At 44.4% G+C, this 24,304-nt stretch overlaps 4 protein-coding genes across 5 annotated transcripts; 2 read left to right on the plus strand and 2 right to left on the minus strand.

Annotated features, from left to right (window-relative positions):
- The first annotated feature begins 1,216 nt into the window (after window positions 1-1,216).
- On the plus strand, window positions 1,217-15,316 carry LOC122622509 (probable serine/threonine-protein kinase MARK-C). Of its 2 annotated transcripts, none has more exons than XM_043800987.1 (6): window positions 1,217-2,289; window positions 9,765-9,944; window positions 10,011-10,522; window positions 10,586-10,808; window positions 10,872-11,082; window positions 11,150-15,316. In XM_043800987.1, the coding sequence occupies exons 1-6, from the start codon at window positions 2,124-2,126 to the stop codon at window positions 13,311-13,313; spliced, it is 3,456 nt and encodes a 1,151-aa protein (XP_043656922.1). In that variant the 5' UTR covers window positions 1,217-2,123; the 3' UTR covers window positions 13,314-15,316. The 2 variants fall into 2 exon arrangements, with proteins under 2 accessions (XP_043656922.1, XP_043656923.1); XM_043800988.1 differs by lacking the exon at window positions 1,217-2,289 and adding an exon at window positions 6,124-6,670.
- On the minus strand, window positions 15,306-15,896 carry LOC122622510. The gene has a single exon (XM_043800989.1). The coding sequence runs from the start codon at window positions 15,858-15,860 to the stop codon at window positions 15,339-15,341; it is 522 nt and encodes a 173-aa protein (XP_043656924.1). The 5' UTR covers window positions 15,861-15,896; the 3' UTR covers window positions 15,306-15,338.
- Window positions 15,897-16,751: 855 nt separating this feature from the next.
- On the plus strand, window positions 16,752-21,913 carry LOC122619673. The gene is made up of 5 exons (XM_043796731.1): window positions 16,752-16,961; window positions 17,263-17,432; window positions 17,488-20,861; window positions 20,923-21,047; window positions 21,107-21,913. The coding sequence occupies exons 2-5, from the start codon at window positions 17,333-17,335 to the stop codon at window positions 21,273-21,275; spliced, it is 3,768 nt and encodes a 1,255-aa protein (XP_043652666.1). The 5' UTR covers window positions 16,752-16,961; window positions 17,263-17,332; the 3' UTR covers window positions 21,276-21,913.
- A 188-nt stretch (window positions 21,914-22,101) lies between these two features.
- LOC122619674 (WD repeat-containing protein 55 homolog) lies at window positions 22,102-24,205 on the minus strand. Its single transcript, XM_043796732.1, has 2 exons — window positions 24,075-24,205; window positions 22,102-23,999 (listed from the first exon to the last, which is right to left on the minus strand). Exons 1-2 carry the CDS (start codon window positions 24,080-24,082, stop codon window positions 22,508-22,510), a joined length of 1,500 nt encoding a protein of 499 aa, XP_043652667.1. The 5' UTR covers window positions 24,083-24,205; the 3' UTR covers window positions 22,102-22,507.
- Between the last annotated feature and the right edge of the window lie 99 nt (window positions 24,206-24,304).

The raw sequence follows: 24,304 nt of genomic DNA on the forward strand, positions 1-24,304 counted from the left end.
GACGGGCGAAGAGCTAAATACATTTAAGGGTTAGATTTTCTGCGAAAGGACTGAAGTTAAGGCAACGTAGCGTTTAAATGCAAAATTGAATTGAAGATGAAACCGAGTGTTATGGATAATGGAGCGTGCGCGAATGCGATTGGTGACGAAAATTACTTGTTTTAAGGCTGGACTTATGTAATTTCGAGCAAAAACGATAGTAGCGAAACAAAAACATGTAAAATGCAGATACAATATTTTTATAATTAAAAAAAAGGAACCCCCACCCCTCAATTCCCAACACCCCCCCTGATCTTACTAAGTTTAATTCAACTGCAATTATCGTTAAAGACGTATTTACTGTTTGTGATCCAAATTCATTGATTAAAAGTAAACTACACAAAGATACAATTGTTGCATGGGCAAGGTTTGAAGTCCGGGTTCGCAAAGCACCCACAAGTACTCGATCCCCGGGTCTCAAAGACGAGGAAATCACGAGTCAATAAGCCAGGTTCAAAACTTGCAGGTGCGGCGTCAATGGCTCGCAATTACTTTCTGGTCGGGCCAAATCGAAAATGGCCTGGCCGCAAAATATGTATGCACACCTTACAGGACCGAGTGTTAGGAGTACTTTTGGACACTCTGCGAACCCATAGAAATAGAGCAGGAACAGTAAATTGTACTTAATTGAAAAAATGATATAATAAAACACCGCCACTTTGAAATATATTTACTTGAATCAAATAATATTAATGAGTATATATAACTTTGTACTTGAATAATATTTTATTTATATTTACCTTAAGTCAATAAAAATTCTAATAAATTATAATCACCCAAAAATGCATTTTGTTAAAATGTCGGGGGCGCTTTTGTAACTTGAATCATTTTTAAGCACTGCCTTAATAATTACGAACTTTATGGAAATGTGGTTTTTTGTACCCAAAGAGGGAATAATTACTTCCAAAGCGACTAAAGGAATTTTAAAAGAACCGCCAAAAGCGTTTACACTTCGTCAAGTAAAATACATGTAGAAACCATGAGGGCGTTGCCACCCCACTTTTATTTAGCGAGTGCAGCCACCAATCAATCAGCGAAGTTCCTCACCATATCTTTGTAGACTTCAAGTGTAGTATTGAAAGTAAAATACCGTAGTATCGCCGATGTTTTGTGGTATTTTCGTTGCCCCGAAAAACGGCCCCACCAAAATGGCAGCTCCGGCCACACCGAACAATTCGTCGTCATTCGTCGGAATCATTCGAACTTTGAAAATGGATCGGTAGCTGGGAAGGAAACTTAAAGCGAAATACGCAAAGAAAACGGCTTTTGTCCGCTATTCAGCGATTTTTTTTGTGTTGTAATCAGCAGAGGAAATTTTAACGACCAACTCCACCGCCACACCACCACCTCCAGCAGCCCCAGAAAATAAAATAATAGAACTACCTTTGCACCACCACTACCACTACTACAGCCATCTCAACTACAACTACAACAACAGCAGCAACACAGCAACAGCAATAGCACTACTGCACAGCCAAGCCCACAAAGAGAAGGTGAAACGCAAAACAACAAAAAACACACAAAATAGCGCAGAAAATAAAATCAAGTCAGATAACCGAAAAAAAAGCGGTGCAAATAGATAAACCCCATTTTTTGCTTGAGCTTTTTTCGCCTGTGTGATGAGAGAAATCAGCAGCAGCCATCGATTACAACAACAGCAGCAACACCAACGACGACGACGACTCAACCACCAAACTTGACCAACGAAGAATAAATAAACGGCGGAGAGAGAGCGCGCGCGAGGAGAGAGAGAGAGGAGCATCTGCAGCAGAATTGAATCAGTTTTTTCATCAACCGCCGCATTTCTTGGCAATTGGATTAAAAACTAGAGGAGAAGAACAAAAACGGAAAACAAAAAACATCCCATAGGCGGCCACCATTTTGAATGAGCTGAACAAGAAGAGAGGAAGAGCGAGAGAGCGAAAAACTGCTGCTCATTTGTTGCACTACGCACTGCAGCTGGCCGCGGCGTAACCGTAAACCCTTTTCCAGCTTGGAAGCACTCTACCTATCTCCCTCTAATCGCGTCCAGGAGCACCGTACAGTCCAACAACAACAACACCAATACCACCAACAGCAACAACATGGTGGAGCTGGAGGAGCACAAGTCCGGGACAGCTGCCTCTGCTGCAAATGCAAGCAACAACAACAACAACAATCACCCCCGTGGATCTGGGGACAGCGGCATCCGGAGTGGCAGCGGCATTTCCTGCAGCAACACGGACAACAGCTGCAGCCAGAGTCAGTCAGGTGAGCACTTTGAATGGTTCTGGGCAACATGTGGGTTCCCAGAACTTGGGGCAGAGCCTCCTAGAAACATAATCTCAAGGAATTTGATACGAATTCCCATAGCTAAGGTGCAAGTTGTGGTTTTACTGTGGGCTTACTTTTGAAAAGCACCCGAAAAGACATCATACCTCTAAAGCGCTTCGTGTGTCACCAGTTTAATTTTAACTAGGAAACTTGTTAACAGAATGATGAAATACAAGTATATATTCGCAAATATTAGCTCTGACTGTGGATTTTGGCAGGAACCAATTGGAATTTCACTTATCTCTGTTGAAGCTGGCTAGCAAGATGGTGTGTTGCCTAAATTTATAGTATATTTGATAGGCAACTGTTATTTGCATGCCAAAAGAAAACATTAGCCGTGCTATTAGGTGTAGCTTATAATTTACTGAATTAGTCATTATTATTTTGACAATATGACTAACGTTATTTGCTTCTTTAAATTGTATCTACAGAACGCAGATACTAGTGGAATGTAAATTACAACTCCTAATCATGGTTATAACGATTTAACGACACTCAATTGCGAGTTATAGGATAGTTCTACTGAAAAGCACTGGTTTAATGTAATATTTATGACTATTTGTTGATTTTAATCGCCTGCAGTAGTTTTCAGTTCCTCGTAAGTTCCGAAACATATGTATTATTCTGCCAGGTATCGGGTGGTAGGTTGGACTACCAACCGGGGGTACAGACCCGACCATTGTTGCTCCTCCACCATCATTCCCTCGATTTCTAGTCAGTTATCGGGAGCACTTTCGATTCGTTTACCCTTGCTAATCAATCGAGCGAACTAGGGAGCATTGACTGGGCCACACTGCGCACCGGGTGCCAGTGTATTTCCTTGACGTCACACAATGTTCGAGAACATGCATGCTGTCTGCCTGCCGGCGCCCAACCCCAGCCCCACCACCCACTCCCCTTCCCTTCCTCCCGCCGACGGTCCGTGGGGTGTTTACAGTTGTTCTGTTTCGCCAAGAGAACCACATTGCATCATGCGACTGGGGCCATTAAGCGAAATATATGTAGTGTGTATGTGCCCTAATTTGAGGGGTATTCCAGCATCTGGACTTTATAACCATCACTGGATGTGTTGTGTTATTGTAAACAAGTTCTTAATTATATGTGGGATTTCATATATGCTATTAAATAATAATGACAAAGATCAACTTAATCCACTATTTAAGCATATCCTAACTGAAGGCTAAGCTAGAAGTTTGTTTTCGTTTAGATAACGATTAAAGTCTACGTCTAGTCCATACTTTTTGTTGATTAAAGATAATCTTATGAAGCATGGCAGATTGTTGTGTAACTATACCAGATAGACCAGTGAAATCCACTTATATCCGTTATCCTATAAGACTGAATAAGTGAGCTGTTTTGGAAAATAAACAAATCCATATGGGTAAATGTTTGTACAATAGGAATATTGATGTAAAAATCTTCACCATTTCATACCCTCTGCGATAAGGGATTCTAAGTTCGTATAAAACTGGTAGCTTGTCCAAATATAGTTATGCATTTTGGGACATGTTCTAGTGGAACATTCCAAGCCCAAGGGTATTCCAAACTTTTCTTCCTAGTTGTTCCTTTTCCCTGCTATTCCACCAACACCAACAAAGAGCAGCAGCTGCCGGCGATGAGCGAAGAGAGGGAGACGGCAAGAGCATCTGTGCCAGCTAGCTGAGACCAAGAAATTGAGCGTGTGCAGGCAGTTAATGGAAATGGAAAATGACTCATGATGGCTGATCGATTGAGCGTAATGCACTGGCACTCGTGTTCAAATGCGTATTCGTGCTCGAAATGCAGCGAACGCGGCGAAATGTGAACAAACTTCCAAAGCTGCAGCCACATACGGTACGATTATAACCTTCATGACGTTTATTGCACTTGGTGACGTTCGTTGCAGCCAAAAATAGAACGTCGAACCAAAGCGGACGAACGAACTGGTTAAAGCGGAGCCACCGATGAGAGCGTGGCCTCCCACACATATGTGTGCCTGCTCCCATTAGGAGTTTTGCTGGAGAGGATTTTGCAGCTGCAATCAACTGAGTGGAAAACACTGTCAATTGGGGCCCACCAGCTGAAAGCTTGTTTTCCCCCCAACGAACCAAACCTATTATCAAGAAGTTTTCCATTCTAACGAGGCTGTTTGGAGGACAGCCAGTGGTGCCTACGTGCAGCCTCCTCCGATTCATAAAATCAGCCCATCCATATCTTCGTCTCTGTCTCTCTCCCTTGCACAAAAGCCCTGCGAGAGAAATTTATTTTTTAGCTTTGGCAATGCCGCAGCGGAAAAAACGTCAGCTGAATCCCCAGAGGCATATGTTGTTGTTTACTGTGCAAAAACGAAAACAAAGCATGTTAAATGTAGTTTTTGTTTTGCTGTTTGCCCTTTCCACTTGTTTGCTTTTAAACAGAACTCGCGCACATCACACCACCTTCCATACTGCTTTGGTGTTGGAGTATGTCTCTCTCCCTCGCTCCCGTCTTTCACGACATTTTCGGCCTACGTGCGATTCGGTATCGCAAAACGTACAAAAACAATGGAGCAGGGCTCTCTGCACTGAAAGAAAAATAAATGATTTAGTTCAAAAGAACTACAAATCAAAGCATTAGGATGCTCGATAAAGTACTTTTAAATTGTGTACCTTTGTAAAACTAGGTTCTATTCGCTCAAACTCTGTCAAATACTACAACCATATTTCTACCTGTGTACTCTCTTTTTACAAGAGCTTAATTGCATCATGTAACGCTCTTGCGCACCGGTCTTTTCCAGTGCCGCTCTCTTAATCTCTACCACTGGCTCTTTTTCGGCCACCTTCTGCTTCTTGGTCTGTCGCTTTGTTATTGTTTTTCCTGTTGCTGTTTTTGTTTTGCTTGCGGCGTGTCGGCCACAACCACAAAGCTACTTCTTGTGAAAACTGGTTCTGCGTCCAATGAATGATGTGGCTTTATCGCCGCTCTCTTTCCGCCGCCGATGCGTTGGTGTGCGTGGGCTTATTGGCCAGGTTGTGTGATAACACAGGTATCGGTGGAGGTATGGGTATCGGTATCGGTTACCTCCATTCCTTAATCTGGCCTAAACTAGTGTGTCAATATTTGCACCTCTCAAAGACCAAGATCTCGATCGGCAAACACAAAGCCAATGTTCTCTTTTTGCCATCGAGTTCTCAACAAATATGAATTTATATCGACCAACTCGATGAATAAACATGGCCGGTAATTGCTGTGCATTCGATTTGAAACCGGATTTTTGCAACCAGAGGCGTTTCTCTTCCGGGCTGCCTTTTTAATTTGTTTGTAAGCAAGAGATCGGGGTTTTGTTTTCGTTGTCCTATGACGAACAATATTTCTGGTCGTTCGACACTCGCAATTATTGAGCAGGTTATGCCCCATACCATCTAACTACGTATCTATGCTAGTACATATGAACATACAATATATGTTTATCGCTACCCTTGCAAACAACGTATCGAAAAATATATAAATACAGCACAGGTCATAGTAATGAATCCGTTGTGTTGCAGATTTACAATGTATAAACTGGTTCACTGCTGTTTTGGTCCAACTTAATTTGTCATAAAGATGAATAGTTTGTTGATACCCTATGCGGGGCACTATCTTTCCAACCTCTACTGTATGTACATGTCTGTTTGTTACAACAACTCTCGTTTCGGCCGCTCTCTTTGCTCGTCGCCCACCGCTCTCTAGCGCTTTTTCGCTCTTCGCGCACTGCGGTAGTTTTCGGTTTTTGTCGCTCCCCCGAAAGCGGGCGCGTGTTTGAATTTGATTCTTTCCTCGTTGGCGCCGCGCGACGTAGGTCCGCAAAGATTTGTCCGTGTTTTTTCCATTTCTTTCAAATTCACTTTTTTGGCCAATTGGTTTTCGCCGCACACCCAAAGTCGCCGGTACTAAACTTATGCACACTCATTCACGCGAAACAAATCCAATACGAAACCCCCGGCCATTTGATCTGAACAATTTTCCGTGTGCTTCCTATAATAACAATCATTCAGCGTGCAGATTGTTGTTTTCGTTTTCGTCGGACGAAAAGGGAAAAGTGTTGTACTTTAAATCAACGATGATCCAACCGGAATAGGGTTAAAATTAGCCCGATATCGCAATAAAACAAACAACTAAACCGAAACTAAAGCAATACAATATCGACGGGGAGCAATATAATATCGAAAGCAGGCGGTTTTATCTACGCATTGCAAAAACGTGCCGCCCAGGAGAAGAACAAGCAGCAGAACGGGCGTTGCTTAGACAAATTGCGTTGCGATTAAAAGGCGAACAGCAGCAGCAACAACAACAGCAGCAAAGGCAGCAAACATGTTGGGTAAATACAACAACAACAATAGCAACAAACTTTAGGAACGAAATGAGATGAGAGAACTTTCGCACACACACACTGAGATTTGCTCACTCGCACCCACACAACATGACGGGCATGTGCATCTGTGTGTGAGGGGAAACGTTTCGAAATGCCGGTTTTTGCATTTTTGTTATTGTTTTTTGTTCGAACAAGTTTCCGCTACATTTTACAGGCTGCCAATAGCAATTACATTTTAGGCTTGTCTATTGTCTTTTAACAACTGATTTTTAATTATTGTCAACCGTTAAGATAACTAAAACGACCCTGATACACTTTGTATGTGTAATAACTATGGTAATAAATCCCATTTGGTTATTCTCTAATTTAATTCCGCACATCTTATTTTTTATTGTCATATGTTATGTTCTGGTTTTCTCGCCATTTTCATACATTTTTTTCGCTTTTACAATTTCATTTGCTGCGCAATAATTTTCTGCTTCTTTACAGCACACAAACACATGCGTGCAGATAGCGTACGTGTGTGGTATGTGCATGAGTGTGAGTGCCTCTGCCCGTGAATTCATGCTGGCAAGAGAAGAAGGTGGCTTAAGAAGAGAGTGAGTTGATGGGGAAGCAACTCTTTAGCATTCTACACCTTTCGCACGGGAACTAATAAACCAATTGGTTCCATTTTCTTTTAGAAATGTTTAGTTCATTAGCTATATTCCGAAAGAATACGTTTACCTTATTAAAGTGTGTCTTTAAATGTAGGATGAATACAAATTTTAACGAAACATACATTATTGAAATTCGAATTAAAAACCATTTCAGTTCAGAAATTAATATACATATTAAAACTGTAACTTATTTTTGCTTAGGATTACATCTTCTGACGTCAGAGCTTGCAGATGTTGAGCACTGCTAATTGGGAATTTATTCGAAGTGCCCTCTGTCGCACTTTCACACTGCCATGAAGTAATACCACAAAAGAGAGCGAGAAAGAAACGGACCCACCTTATCTTCCTCTTCCTCCCTACTCTCCACTGCTCTCTATTTACTAAAAGCTCCTCATGTGCGGCCGCATGTTGTTTCTCCTTCCCTTTTTTTTTCTTTCCACTGGCATTATTTGAATTGAAATCGGCAAAATTAAGTGCCAAAAGCAAACCTTTTGCTTTGCTCGCTTTTTGCGTAGTTCGCCCGTCTTATCAACCTTTTGTTTATTCACTAATCGAGTGGCCACCGTATTATTTTGCGTTTTCTACCTAGACATTTGATAACTTATTATGGCACTGGCTTCGATAATGTTTGCGCAAAGCAGTAAAATTGAAATTTCTCAAGGTTTTCTCTAGACGCTTTCGATTCTTGTTTTGTTGTCAGCTTCGTATTATCTGCTAGCTTTTGTTTTCATACCTCTGCACCTGTAGGCGAACTGTCCTTCATCTCGGTTAAATTTTTATACTTTGAAGAACCGAGCTCTGATCTCGAATCCAATTGGAAGTTTTTAAAGGAATGCATAAAAAATGTTATATGTATGTACATTGTTATAAACTTCTAAAGACACTGTGCAATTGTTGTTTTAATAAAATCAATTTACTTCATAATGAAATGTACTTTGCAACGAATATAGAGGCTTTCCAAAAATATAGAGGGCTTTCCAAAACTTTACACATGTTCACACATAAACAAGCATCTGAAAAGCCGGCCGGCAAACCATGAAAATATTTTCCTAGGTTTTCGTTCGTATCAGGTTCTTTTACATAAGTTGGTTTGGCTCGTTAACGCTTGTCTAGCCGCTGATGAAATGTAGTAAGGGCATTTCATGAAATGCCTATTGTCGTCATCACCTTATCGACTTGCATCTGAAGGGATCGGATGATGTGTTATGTCGACGTCAAGCACGGACTTTTTGTGCCGGAACTGCGGAAATTGTTTATGCAATTTAAACAAAAATACACACGTCTTCAGCACACTCACATATCTCTTGATCATCAAAACGAAATGATTTGGCGAAAAATAACATACATACATACATTAATAATTAATTGCGCAGAATATTCGGCGGGCGTGTGTGAAAGAGTCCATTTCGATAAACAAGAGAAATGCAAAAGAGTTTGAACGCCGCGTCTGTTTCTGTTGTCTCGGCGTTTATTTACGCAATTGATAACAATTAAAGCTGACCAACAAATAGGCCAAATTTTATATTTAGAATAGAACGGAAAGCGTGCGACGAATCAGAAAAGTGTGGGTGGTCGAGAGGGTAGGATCTCACTGCATATAAATTGGACATTCATTTGAAAAATGACGGAACCAGTAGTTAATACATATACCACATTTGACAGTGAGACGGATATTTAAAAAACCCTAACAAAAGAAAATACTTTAATTAGAGTTCTTAGAGTATCCGTACCCCAAAGTCGTTGAATCCTAAGCGATTTCTGCTGTAGAGTACTCCACCCAATAACTCCAATGAAGCGATACGTATTTACAATGCGACGTGACTCCAGGCTTATGTATTAGTTCTTTAGTCGACCAGCTAGATCCACCGAAAGATACCGCCCTGGTGCAGCCGTTGTGGACTTTATAAATAGTCACCGGGCTATTGACAACAATTGAAGAACAGGCACACACTCAATCAAGCTGATCGCCGGTCCTCGGCCCCTTTGCTTATACTCCTCTGATCTCGGGATTAGCTCCAGGCCCAGGCCTAGCTCTGAACGATTCCAACCAGAAGTTTTCTATATAGCGGCCTGTTTGCGGCTGTTTTCTCATTATTTATTTTACATATTTATGCACACTTGCGGCGACTTGTTTACGACACGCGATTTGCTTTCTACGCAGTTAGTGCAAAAGTACGAGTATTTCTTATTTTATTTATATTCCATCATTATTATTTTTATACATTGATAAATGCAAAAGAAAAGGCATGCAAATATGGTGAATGTTTTCGATAAAAAGCTCATACCATACCATATCATACCATGCTACTTGTAACGCCGATCGTATTTCGATATTGAGCTAGCCTATCCGCTTATTACCAGCTAGAATGCAGAAGTCAAAGGGTCAGAGTGAATTTAATTCGAAACTTTATTTAATGACTGTCGCATTATGTCTTTTACAGACGGACAGAATGAGCTGACGCGCTACAGCAGCGAGGATGTGTCGGGCAATGAGTCCAGTGAGGCGCCCAACATGACCGAGGTGGAACGCCAGGCGGAGCTTAACAGGCACAAGGAGGAGATGCAGAAGAAGCGGCGGAAGAAACGCATCAGCTCCTCTCTACATTCGTCAACCTTTCAGGGTGAGTATGGGGGTCAGAGAATAGCTGACAAGGTGCATTATCTAAATTATTCTTTTCGCCCACTAGAGCTGTACAAGCTGACTGGCGAGATTCTTGGCGAGGGAGCCTACGCATCGGTGCAAACTTGCGTTAACATCTACACCGATCTGGAGTACGCCGTGAAGGTGATCGATAAGATACCGGGACATGCGCGTGCACGTGTATTTCGCGAAGTGGAGACATTCCATCACTGCCAGGGCCATTTGGGCATCTTGCAACTGATCGAATTCTTCGAGGATGACGAAAAGTTCTACCTGGTATTTGAGAAGATCAACGGTGGTCCATTGCTAACGCGCATTCAGGAGCACATTTGCTTCTCTGAGCACGAGGCTTCGCAGATAATCAAGGAGATCGCCTCCGGACTCGATTTTCTGCACAAGAAGGGCATTGCCCATCGTGATCTCAAGCCGGAGAATATTCTGTGTGTCAAGACGGATTCGCTGTGCCCAATCAAGATTTGCGACTTTGATTTGGGTTCGGGGATTAAGTTCACCACGGATATCTCGTCGCCAGCAGCCACTCCCCAGTTATTGACACCAGTAAGTCGGAAATTATTAATGACTTTAGATTATAAATACTAAATGCAAGTACTTAATTTTTAGGTTGGCAGTGCTGAGTTTATGGCTCCGGAAGTGGTCGATTTGTTTGTGGGCGAGGCACACTATTACGATAAGAGGTGCGATTTGTGGTCCTTGGGAGTCATTGCTTACATATTGCTCTGCGGCTATCCGCCATTTTCGGGCAACTGTGGTGAAGATTGCGGCTGGAATCGCGGTGAAAACTGTCGCACGTGCCAGGAGCTGCTTTTCGAGTCCATTCAAGAAGGTTCGTCGATACTAGTGTTATTATCATTATTAATATTAATATCATAATATTATTATTGTTTAGGACACTTTTCTTTCCCGGAGGCCGAGTGGCACGATGTCAGCGATGAGGCCAAGGATCTAATTTCTAACCTGCTCGTCAAGCAGGCTGCAAAACGCCTCAGCGCCGAGGCAGTGTTGAATCACCCTTGGATTCGTATGTGCGAGAACGAGCCACCAGCCAGCAAGCATGCCAGGCGCCACAAGGCTCTGCAAACGCCCAGTAACATCCGACGGTAATTAGACAAAATATATTTTCCTTGATTCGCAGAAATAATTTGGGTTTTCGTATTTAATTTGCAGCAATCACCAGTCGGCAAGAGAAATCTCGCAGTTTGCCGAATCTGCCATGGCCGTCAAGCGTGTGGTCCTACAGCATTTCTCGATGCGCTACGATTACATGAAAGAGCGCCCCAACATCTACCAGCCATCGCAGGCCTACATGGACGCCTATAGCGATGAAAACTACAATCCCAAGCCGCCGGGTCATTACACTCGCAATCGCTCGCAGCGCAATCCCGCTGCCTCCTTGTGCGGCTACGGAGGGCGTATGTCCTCAATGCACGGCCAGCGGGCTAATAGCCGTCAGTCTTCCCGAAATGCTTCTCGCAATGCATCTGCAATTTATCCAAATAGCGGGGGCTTTAAGACTTTGAACGTTCATGAGGAAGATGACGACGATGAAGCTCTCGAGGCTTTTGGCCGCATCGACGATGATGATGACGATGAGTGGGCGAGGTCAACAAGGGAATATCAGCAGCGGCGTGAGATGCAACAGCGGCAGGAGGCGCTGGGCGAGGATCGCTATAGGCGTCAGAGCGGAAGCGAGGGCGACGATGTGGAAGATGAGGATGGAGAGAATGAGGACTATCAGCACTATAAGCATTATTGGCGCGAATTAGACGAGGACGAGGGCGACGACTATTTGTATGAGCAGCAACAGCGCGTCGATGATATAGTCGAGGAGGAGGAGTTCGAGGATGAACCAAAGGAGGAAACTCAAGCTGACAATCTAAAGCTATCGAAAGCTTACGTGGAGCAAGTTGGCGAGACCAATGTGGAGATATCGAAGCCACAGGACGACAACGGTGGGTATATAAGGGAGGACCTTATTATGGATAATATGGATATGGAGGAAAAAACTCAGCAAAGCGAATTTGCTAAGCTCACCGTAATGCGCAAAGATGCGCAGAAGGAGGAGAATGATATAATGCAGCAGCATGATGAGGAGAAGGAGGAAAAACAGCAGGATGATGTTGATGGGGCTAAGAAGCAAGGACCATCAAGTGATATTAGTGCTACTACCATCACCGATAATAACAAGCAGCAAACACCAGTTATGACTACAACACACATTAACAACTGGCAAACTGGCGATGCAATTGAAGATGATGATGTTAAACTATTGGATAGTATTAGTGATTTAAATGAAAAGCTACCTGAAATTTATGAGACTGCAAATATTGTTGTCAACTCAGCGGCAGTGCCAGCAGCATCGACACCAGCAGCATCAGCAACACGCCCACCAACCGATAACCCAAAGGAAGATGATTCGAACGTAATCAAACCGACAACTGCTACTGAGGGGACAACAATGCGAACGACTTTTGGCCAGGCAGCTGAAGAGGAGAAGCCTGTAGCCCAATCCCACACCGCGGGCCACCACAGCAAGACCGGCCGCACTGTTAACTTTGCCCCCGATGCATATCAGAACGACGAGGATGCCGATATCGATGAGGACGACGACTACGATGAGGATGAGGAGGAGGATCTGCACGAGCACAGCAAGCAACAGCTGCCTTCCAATGCCTACACTCGGAAGCAGCGACAGCAGCACCAGCGGTACATTGTGCCACGCTACCAGCCTGCGGATCACGTTCCTCAGAGGCAGCACACCGAAAACTGGCGTTATCGCACCCATCACTCGCAGGAGCAGCAGCCGACAGCGGACTATCGCAAGTATCGCCCGCCGTTTAGCACCGGAGGCGGAGGTGGCCACCATGGCAACCAGCAGCGCAATTACTTGGGGAGCTTCTCGCACAGCGGCGGTGCCGCTGGTTACAAGATTCCTCCAATGGCGCCACCAATGCAGCCGCCTCCGCGGCACAACAGCGCCGGAAGCAGTGGCAGTGGCAGCGGCAGCGGCGGATCTCCGCCATCTGATGAGCAGTCGAACATTCGCAACTGGCGTCAGGATTGTGTTTACGCCCGCAGTTGCGGCATGAACCAGGGACCGGAACAGCAGCGGCACCACCGTTCGTCGGGCCAGCGTGTCCCGCAGCAACAGCGGATTGGCAGTGGGCGCTTCGCCCACCTGCAGGCGACCCAATTGATGGATGAGTTGCCTGATATGAGGATCGGCCTTTCGCCGCCCAGCGAGAGTGTGCTGCTGCAACGGCGCCTGCGCCAGCAACAGCGGGCCAACGATTTGTCCGAGTACTGCGAGCCGGCCACCGCCAGTGGTTAGGCCAAGTCGGTCCATTTTGGACAGATAACTCTGTTTTTCACGCACATTCTCTAAAAACCATCTTTCCAGTTCTATGATTCTTTTTGGTGCAACTTTTCAACAACTAACGTTTCAAGCAAAAGTGTACGAAAACTATTTAAATTCAATTCAATTCCACTGCAAACAGAGTTAACAAAAAACCCAAAAAAAAAAAGAAATGATAATAATAAAGTGATGAATTCATGTGGTAGGAGAAAGGGACTGCAGAGTGGAAAAAACAGAAGCCGAGGGAAATTGAGAGTGGCAATTGTCTACGCTGTTTTGAAGCAAGCCAAACAGTCGTTCGAGATGAAAACAACAGAAAACAAATACCTTTTTTTATAAAAAAGATTCGAAAAATTGTAATTTATATTGCAGTATAATTTTTTATTATGAAAAATAAAAACGAATACGAAAAGTGTTTGGTCAAGAGATGCATAAAACCCTTACGACTTTTCTGTTTTGGTGAAATTGCTTAAATACTAAGTACTCTTAAAAATTTGTCCATGCCTCTTGAATCAAAATGATGATAATTTTTGAACGCCCGGTCCAAATACCAACATGTACAACAAATGAAAATTGTTAATATTTGTATAGTATGTTTTTATTTCTCATGACAAAAATTGTTATAGGAAAGGATAAACGGGCAACAATAATAAGTTGAGTTTACAAAGTTAATTAAATTGTCAAAATTTCGAGTGGCTCGCCAATTCGTTGGAATCGAAATTTACACCTAAAAAATTAAACGCTGGTAAAATTATTTCGAAGAAATTGACATGTACGCAAAATAAACTGCAATAGAAATGCAATTTTGTTTACAGCTTACAGTTTTGTAAGTGTATATGCCAATTACTTGGAATTAGTTTACCCGTGTACAGTTAATTATTTCAAAAACTATTGAAACATATATTAATTAAGCCCCAACACTCCTTTACACTGACACCCACACACACTAAGGCCAATTACACTGGGCCAAAATCTAACAAACTCTTGACATTGCAAGTTGCTCAACATTTTTTGATGGGCGTAAATGAAAGCATAGCATGCAAACCAATTTTGTTAAATACATACACCTATAATATTTAAAAAATTGTGATATAAAATGTAAATGTAAATGCACCTGAAGAAATCTATCTATCAAATGACGCTGTGCCATCAACAACCACTTCAATCTACTGATAAGGCCGCCAGAGAAGGAACCTTTTCCACAGCCCTTATTTGTTTACGTCCCACGAAATCAATGTCAAGTGCATACACACCGATACTTCTATTTTTCCAACCAACAGCAACTTATACGAAAAACTTCCAAAAAACACAAAAACAAAATAAAAGAAAAATGAAACTGACAACAAAAAAATACAATGCAGACATATATGAAATGATAAATTGTTCATAATTTTAGCTCAAAACGCAGCTGACAAAAAAAGTTGCCATGGCTTCGTTTTGAGATTGGTTAAAGTTTTGAACATTTGCTAATAATAACGACAGCGTCCAATTAATTTAAACTATTCATGCAATGGATTCCTACAGAAGCAATCAAAGTTGCACTGAAACTGAAGTATTGAAGTGGAAACTATCGCTTTCGTTTTGTTTGTAAAACTGTGAGGAATGTTTCGCAACGAAACAAAAAAATAATAATAACTATGAGTTAAATTTACAAGCAGCGCTGCTTAAAATCCGATACAACTACACTCAAACAAACAGCACATTGGTTTAGAAAATGTCCGTTAAGCCAATGGTTAAACTTAAGTCGTTACTCCGGTCATCGCTGTTTTCGAGAATTGAAGAACACCAACGAGAATGCGGAGGAAGTCCTGCAGATAATTGATTAGCTGACCGATTTAATCAAGGAACATTTGTATGAAGAGAATTGGTTTTAAAAGAAGCGAAGAGAAAAGAATATAAAGCCAGCAATAAAAGAAAGAGTAGATATTGTTTTATACATATAAAAACTCAATAAAAACGCAAAATACATCCAATGTTAAGACTTGTGTTGTGCATTTGGGTTTATTTCAGGCAGCAACAAATAAGTATAACCAATCCAAAAAGCCAGATAACCCAATTCAGGTGCAGGGTGCTATCTGCCATGGACACCGTATGGTAGGTTGGAGCCTTCAATTGGGGAAAGTGTAGAACCATCAATTCGGGATTTGAGATGTTCCTATGCGTGGAATTTTGCTCAGTCTGGCATTCTTTGAGGAGTCTCTCTAAAAAATAAATCCTGTCATACACGCAGTCGAAACCCGTGTAGTATTCGTAGACTGATGTCCCATTTCGAATGAATTCACCTCTTTCGTCCAGTAGAAACGAATCTAGATGGAGCAGCCGGCTTCTCCCAATCGTAATGAAGAAAGCTCGATAATCGTTTTCCACGTGGAAAAAGGCGTACGAGTGGTCTATGTAATTATTTTGGTAATTGAACTCTTGGGATCGCAGTATTGGTTTCTTCCGATGTCTTGTGTGTATGCCTCGGCAAAAAAATACAAATATTTTATTTTTGATGGGCGAGCATTGTGGAGTTATTCCCATGCTAACTTGAAGTGAAACTAAAGGAATCTATGTTTGTGATGGCCAAACTTCAAAATGTAAAATAGCTTTAATAAAATTAATTTTTAGAAACAACAAATTATGGGCTCAATGGCTTTTTTATTACGCTTTCTTAAAAAGGAAGGAAAATTATAATTTTCTAACGGTTTATTTGGTGACAAATATTTTAAATGACCAGTGTGGCCGTTCTGCAAAACTTTAGTCCACGAAAGAGCTAGCTAGCCTGCATGCGATAGTATCGCTATCACCTCCGACCTGCAAGTTTTTGCAACGTCGAGGAAAAAGTTGTCTGGATATTTAAGTTCGGTGTAGTTGCTGTTATAAAATCGGGTTACTCAGACAAAATGATAAACTCGTGAGAACATATAAAACGCAAATTTGCATGTGCAGATTGTAAATTTGTTCAGGGCAGCAGCTGCGAATGAGAAGAGTACCCCGCCCCCGCGAACAGAATTGCATTTAAGCTCCCTTTTGTTCCCCAATAGCAGCTGTTGGCCTGCCAACCCCCACCACCCACTCTTTTTTTTTGCCCAATCGGAAATATCGCGAAATCCTGGCTTCAAAGAAAGAGAAAAGAACCGAAATCATATTTAAAACAAACGCATAATTCTTAATAAACATATAATAGAGGTAAGCAACTTTTGGCAACTTTTGTTATCATTGAACAGCTGTTCACAGTTTACCCCCAGCCGAACAGCTGATTTCGAGTTTTCCCCAAAAACAGGTTAATAGTATCGAAACAATTAAAAATACTTAAGAGTGAATACTATTCATAATTTATAATTAAACTTATTAAAAAATAAACGCAACAATTTAATAACAGCTTAGACATATCGATATGCTAAAATATCGATACTGCGCTCATCCCTATTGCGTTGACTAAAAAAAACTGATGAACTTAATTAATAATAAGTTGTAATAAGTTATTTAGAGCTTCCGTGGAAAACCCCGAAATACCCGTGCATGGAATCGAATCAAAATTTTTCACTTTTCACGGCTGCGCTTGTGTTTTCCCAACGTAGCTTTGGAATTGTTTGCTAACGGCGATGAAAAACTTGACGGAAAATTGGTGCTGACAAAAGAGTGTGTATTTGACAAGCAAAGAAAAAATTTTAGTTTTCAAACTTCATTTTGAGCTTCAAATCGTTTTTGGTGCTTATTGAAAAGCTACTCGCTCGAGAACTGTGCAACTCATAGCCCCGAATTTCACATTTGGAGCACAAGTACATAGCTGGCAACAGTTCTGGAACCCAAATATTTAAGCCACTGCTGGTTTTTGGGTCTGTTTCCGGACAAAAAAAAAAGGGAACTTGTCTCTGTTAGACAGTTATACCTCCTCATACCCGTAAATTAAACATTTGTTCGTACATATACATATTTTTAGCGCATTTTGGCCTGTATGCGCTGCAACACACCTTTGCCGTTCTGTTAACGTTGCCCACTAGACGACTGCAATGGATAGCTTGGAGAACGACCAGGAGGAGCTCCGCCACCAGCCGAGGGTCACCTTGGCGTACGGCAGTGTGGCCACCAGTTCGGGCGCACAAGAGAACCGTAAGGTGGCCATCATCCGGAACCAGATAGTGCTAATCCTCTTGACCTCTTGCAGATTCCCAGTATGCGATGTACTATAATCAGCAGAGAGACCCCCTTTCGGAGAGCTACATGCTAATGACGCCGTTCCTGTCCAGTTCGCAGAGCCACACTCACACCCATTCGCCGCCCACGTACACCGCCATGGTGCCGCCACGTCGCGAAGAGGGCTCTGAATTTGAGGGCATGGCTGGGCGGTGTGACAAGTGCAGTTCGCTGGCCGGACTCTGCCGCTGCGAGTCGGTGGTGGCCAGCAGCAGTCGCTATGCGGACTCCACACAAAACCAGTCGCAGTCGGAGGCTCAATTCTTGGAGCAGCCTTCCTCCTCCACAACGGCGGTCGCCAATCCGCCCGCTGTTCATGCCATTCCACGACCCAAGCGAAAGAAGACTGAACCTCTGACAATGGAGCCAGAGAGTGACAATGCCGGAGACGCGGTGGTTGCGTCCGACAGCGGCACATGGCCAGCCGGTGCTATAGAGGAGCACGCCATGGACTCCACGGCAGTCGTTTACGAGCTCCCCTCTAGTTCGCTGCAGCTGAGCAACAGCTCCTTCGAAACGGCCCCAAGTGCCGTAAATGCTTACGATGATGTGACATCTAGTGCCTCGGACACGGAACACGGACAGTTTGCCCATACGCGTACCACCAACACCACGACGACAACGTCGGCGGTGCAGGCTCACAAGAAGAAGGCCAGCCGCTCCAGTGATGCCTCCAACGCATCATCCAGCGCGGTAGATACGGATGCCACGCCGAGCACGAGTGCCCAGTCGAGAAGGCGACAGGTTAATCACTTTTCTTATCGCAAAGCAAGGGTTTTGGAGCCGGACAACGAAAGCAGCGATGACGGCTGGGATTTGCGTGTGCACAATCCCGCTCCACCAATTGAGCCCACAGTTACGATTATCCGTGGTAGCAGAGGATCCGTTGAGCCGGAGCTAGGTCATACCGATCACAACTACTACAATAGTCGCCGCGCTGTGGCGGGAGCTCCGCCGGATAGTACCTACATGAGGGCAGCGTCCTGCTCCACGGCCACCCATACTACACGTAGCGTGGATTACGGATCTCGCATTGGTCAAAGGCCTGCTGCAACGGGATCACCGTCCACAACCTCGGAGCAAGAACAGGAGCAGCACCAGCAGCTACAGCAGGTGGAGGACAGCATTAACGAAGAACTAGGACTCCAGCAGTCACCTGGCCAAGCCATGCGCAGTATGTACAGTGTTCCCGTCGAGTCTAGAATGGGATGGAGTCGTGCGCGTCCTTCTGACGATGCAGTACCGCCTAGGAAGCATGCGCGCATGGAACTGTCCGGAAGATCGCGTTCCAAACTGTCCTCAACGAATTATAATTCGTTCCATCCTGGAAGGAGCAGACACCGTACCTATGCGGAGCAAGGGAGCACTTCTGGACGACATCATATGCCGTTCCCACCATCCTCGACGCCAACTTCAAACGGGTCCTGTGTGATAACCTACGTCGGCCGGCCGAGAGAGAGTCAGCCCGCCGTGGATCTTAATCTTCCGTCCACATCCACAGGAAGGCGTGGCAGCCACGAGACCCGAGCCGATTCCGTAGTCTTGACTGCACCAGACTTGCAGCTGGATGATTGGTCATCGGACGACGATGATGATGACGTAGTATTTGTGCACTCCACTCGTGAGCCCATACTCTCGATCGATTTGACTTCAGATGACGATGGCTTAGCTCCTGATATGCAACTGCATAGGGATAGGGAGAGGGGCCGTGAAAGAGAGCGGGAGCGAGAAAGGGATCGGGAACCATATCGAAATGACACTCAACCCAACCCGGAGGAACCGAGTGATGAGAGGAGGGCCTTGTATGACTGTGCTTACACATTCCCCTATGCTCGCAGGACAGATCGTCGCACAGAAGCGAATAATGATGGCACCTCGGCATTTGCATTTTATAGTGGCGCTCTGGCTGATCGGGCTGCCATTTCGGATCACAACTACAGCTACGAGCTAGACCAGCTGATGGATCCCGGTGCCGGTCATTTTTACCCGCCCCGCTGCTCCAGCATGGATCCTCAGCGCTACTTCCTTCCGATCAACGAATCCTCTATGTGGATGCCAGGCCATCCCTCGGCTCCACAGCCACCGCCGCCCCCGATGCCCCCAATCCTGTTGCCTGACAACTCTTCCACTGAGGCATATTTACGTCATCAGCAAAGAAATCTTACCTCCACTCCAAGCAGCTCCTCCAGCGAGCAGACATCAACGCAGCAATCCCGTCACAGGCGAAGTAGTCCGGCGAATGTGTATCACCGCTACCATCCGTACTATTATGCAATCACAACGCTGCCAACGGTGGTGGAGTCGGACTACCCACCCAGTCTTCAGCCTCACCCTCATTTTCAGCCCACTCAAGGTGGGAGCAGTCGCAGTTCTTTGAGTGGAGCTTTAAATGCCGCTGCAGTGGCAGCCACAGCGGCGGCGGTACAGGCACAAACTTTCAGCGATTTGCTCTCGCAGGCTCATAATGAGGGACGTGCTGCGGCATTGGAAGGCAACCGGACACCTCCACATGCCATAGTGCATTCCCAACAGCAGCGGCAATCCATTAATCCACCCGCGCCAGCAGTAGCATCGAATGCAAACCTGGCGGCAGCTGTTTCTCCTCCACCGCCGCTTGAAATGTATTCCGGACGGAGCACCATACCGCATTGTGGATCTCCGCCTTTCAGTGTGCGACGTTCCGAGGCTGCATATAGCAATAGACAGCACTATCAGCCGCAGCCGCACCAAGGCCACCAGGCACCGCAGAACCAGATGCACGCCCACATTCATCCCCCTCACCGGGCCAGCGCTATTGTGGCCACCTCGCTGACGCCGGCTCCACCGTACCCGGTCCATCAAAATCTATGGTACCGTCAGCAAAGCATGCAGGAGATGCACCGTCGCCACATGACGCCCACGCCCATCGATCTTTCTTCGAATGCTCCGCTCTTGACGAGCACGCTGCGAAACGGGTACCTGCATAGCATCTGCAGTTGTGTTCATGCTCGGAACGGTCCCGTTTCAAGCCTGGATCCCGCCTACTATCCGCCGTACGACGCTGCAACAGCAGCGGCTGCTCCTCCACCATCTCCGCAACAACAGTCGCCTGCTACATCCGAGGGTGCTAGTGGTAGCGGGGCAGCACAAGCGAGAATGAGACACCTGCAGCTTCAGCCTCAACAGCAGCCGCAAGCCCAGCAATCGCCACCGGTAATGCAGCATTTGCACCGACAACGGGCGATTCACCACCACATGTTCCACCACCACTACTCGCCGCTACATCTAGAGATTGGGCTAGGCCCCCTCTCTCTGGGCTCCCGTATCCTAATCGGACCACCTCGTCCAAACCGGGGAGCTACTTTGGTAACACAACATACGGAAATCAAAGACATTCCTTTGTTAATTACGTTTACGTTTATTTCAGGAAACCATCGAGAGGAATACCTTGCCACACAAATATCGACGCGTACGGAGACCCAGCGAGTCGGATGAGGATGCCGAGAAGTGCGCCATTTGCTTAACCCTCTTTGAGATAGAGAACGAAGTTCGGTGAGTTCAATGCGGAAATTATTTATTATTTCTCTAATTCTATTGAATAACAATTGCAGCCGCCTGCCGTGCATGCATCTATTTCACACGGACTGCGTGGATCAGTGGCTGGTCACGAACAAGCACTGCCCCATTTGTCGCGTCGACATCGAAACCCACATGCCAAACGACGCCCTTGCCCCCAGCTCCAGTGGAGTCACAGATGCCGCCAATTCCGCCGCCTTATGACACTGTGTCCACGGCATCTTCATGTAAATCAGACTGAGATGGTTCTCGGCATGCATCGATATAAGAACAAAACATGAAATATTCGTAGTAACCCCATATACAAACCTTAAAATGTTTAACCCACCGCAACGCATGTAAAAGGCAGTTGCCACAGTTTGCTGCCGTGTTGCGCTGAAAGATATCAAAAAGCTAAATCTGTTTGGCTCAATTTCTATATCTAAGTATATTAAGTGATTCGGCAAATAATTTCCTACACATATGTACAAATTGTCTACGTTTTGTGAAACAAAATTCTTGTGATAAGAATTTCATAAATATGCGTATATTGTTATAGTATAGAGTTCCCACGACGGACGTATATGATGACTTTGACCCCAGCTTGTTGTTATATTTTTAATGATCACACAAAATACCATATAACATCGGACCCAAAATTTAGGCGTTTAGAAATCAATTTGGCAATTTATACTTTTCCTGATTATGTATTTATCACCGTGCGTAATTCATTTGAAGGATTTAAAATTTGTATGATTTTGCCTCATTATTTAACAAATTTTGTTATGTTTTGATTAGTCACAAAAATGTAAAGGAGAATAATATTTTATTATATATTATTATAATACATATGTTAAATTTAATACATTACCGATTATTGCTCAATATCTCATAACGTGCCATATAAGTGAATTGATTCGATGCAATTTTTTAAAGCTTGAGCTAAACATATTTTAAAATGGTTGGTTTTATATTAAAGAAAAAGTTTTCCAAAACTTAAAAATTTGTTGTCCAAGACGGCAGAAATCAATAAATAATCCAATAAAATTGTCTGCTGTTTTTTTATTCCTCCGATAAAAATTCGGTACACTTTTATTTCTGTTTGGGATTTATTCTTAATCAGTTCTATTATCAATAACAGTTCAATGCGAAATTTTAATGTGCTACATTGTGTAAAATCGTCGTGCAACACTTTAGGGATTGGTAGCTACGTTTTGATGCTTTCAAAGACGTTCTATAAGTTCAACATTTTACTTTGATGTCTGGATGGGTCAATTTCGTTGATATGACAGAAAACCTATACAAATAAAATATATATGTGAATACACACTACTGCATAAGTTAGGAATTTTTAAAACAATAGATTACGCGATCCTTTCAAGTTTGTAGACTCGCCTCCTTTCAAATTGACCCACCAACAAATACGACTATAAATCATTGCTAGCAAACATTTCATTCTAGGCCATATTACTGGGTCCAGCGCTCGGATCATGATCGTCATCATCCGCATCCTCTTTGGTCAGGTCGGCAAAAAAGTCAGATGCATTGCTGCATTTTGAGGAGGGAAGATTGTGACGCTGCTCCTTGTAGGCGTTGTGTTTCTCATTGTACTTAATGTCTCCAAAGTCCTCGAAATACTTAACATTCCAGAATCGCACGTCGTTGTTGTGCGAGGAGGATGCGATGAGCTCACCGCTGGAGTTGACGTCTAGCGACTCGATGGGCATATTGTGCTGTCCCACCACGCCGAGATTACGATACGGAGCGATGTGACAAGCTCGAATGTTTCCATCCTCCCCGGCCACGCAGGCAATCCGGTCTGTGATGGGTATCATTAGACTAATGGGGCTCTTTATGCCCGGATACATGTCGCAGTGGTACCCGAATTGCCCCCAGTTGTAGGTATACAGGCGACCCTTGGAGGTACCCACCACCAGCTTGGAGTCACCGCGATATATGCCCATGCAGCTCAGCTCCTCCTCGTACGGCTCCGATTGCACGTACATCTTTCGCGCAGCTATATTGAATGTAGTCAGGTAGCCATCGGCACTGGTGGCCAGCAGCAGCTTGCTTTGGTCGTTAGTCGTCAGCTGGGTGATCTGATCTTCCAGCTCTTTCAGCTCGAAGATGGCATTCTTGGTGCGCAGATCCCACAGCTTGACCGTGCCTGCATCATCGCCCGTGGCAAAGAGATTTTCATTTAGAACGTGCAGCGTGTTGATGGCATCGTCGTGGGCCGTCTCGTATAGCTTTTTCAGCTTCTCCGTTTCCATATCGGTGACCATGACGCACTTGTCTTTGGAGCAGGTGAGCAGGAAGCGCCCATCCTCTGTGAACTCCACATCGCGGCATGCTTTGGAATGAACCTCAATCGTGCGCAGCAGCTTGTTCGCCTCGTTGTCATACTCGTACAGATGTACATCCCCGATGATTGTGGCCAAGGCGATGATATCACGGTCCGGATGGAAGCAGATATCTGTTATGAAGTCTTCAAGCTTAATCTCTGGGGGAGCACTGCGCGGCTTCTTTATAGCGGCTATCATGGCACGTACAGTCTCGTCTGTTTCGTCGTCCTCGTCCAAGTCGAAGGTGGCTTCTGGTTGCCTGCTGCTGCCCGATGGATTATCGTCATCCTTGCGTCTCTTTGCACTCGTTGCCCCTCCGGCGGATGCACGGCCCGCATCATCGAGCATCGAATCATCTGAGTCCGAGTCCGCTGCATTCGGATCGAAACTATCATCGCTGCTGATACTTTCGTTGCCATCGTAACTACTGTCGCCATCGTTTTCCGGCACTGGAGCACCCATGTCAACCAGGTCATATTCGTCGTTGTCGCTGTCCGACTCGTTCAGCACCTCCTGTTCGATTTCCGCTATGACACCGACCACCATGTCTTCGTCCAGATCATCCAGTTCGTCTTCGTCGGAGGGGGTTTTAAAGTTGTTATGCCTGCGAAACGCATGTTCGGAAAAAGTTTAGGATTCCAATCCGTTGACCCAATGCGGTGCGTTAGAAAATACTCACGTGTGCATAATAGTATTAGTCCAAGCTCCGAAAATATGCGCTTTTATTTACCACGTTTGGAAATTGTTTGGATACCACGAGAACAAGAGGAAGCAGAAAGCATGTCGCCTCTCAGCTGTTCAAGATGGTTGGCCATTTGGCTAGTTCTTAGCTAATTTCGTTGGTAGCTATTTTTACTTATATAGAGATATATATTAATTTACACTTTATATTTCCGATTCAAGTAGTTG

This window comes from Drosophila teissieri, chromosome 3R, assembly GCF_016746235.2.
Source record: "Drosophila teissieri strain GT53w chromosome 3R, Prin_Dtei_1.1, whole genome shotgun sequence".
Lineage (NCBI taxonomy): Eukaryota > Metazoa > Arthropoda > Insecta > Diptera > Drosophilidae > Drosophila > Drosophila teissieri.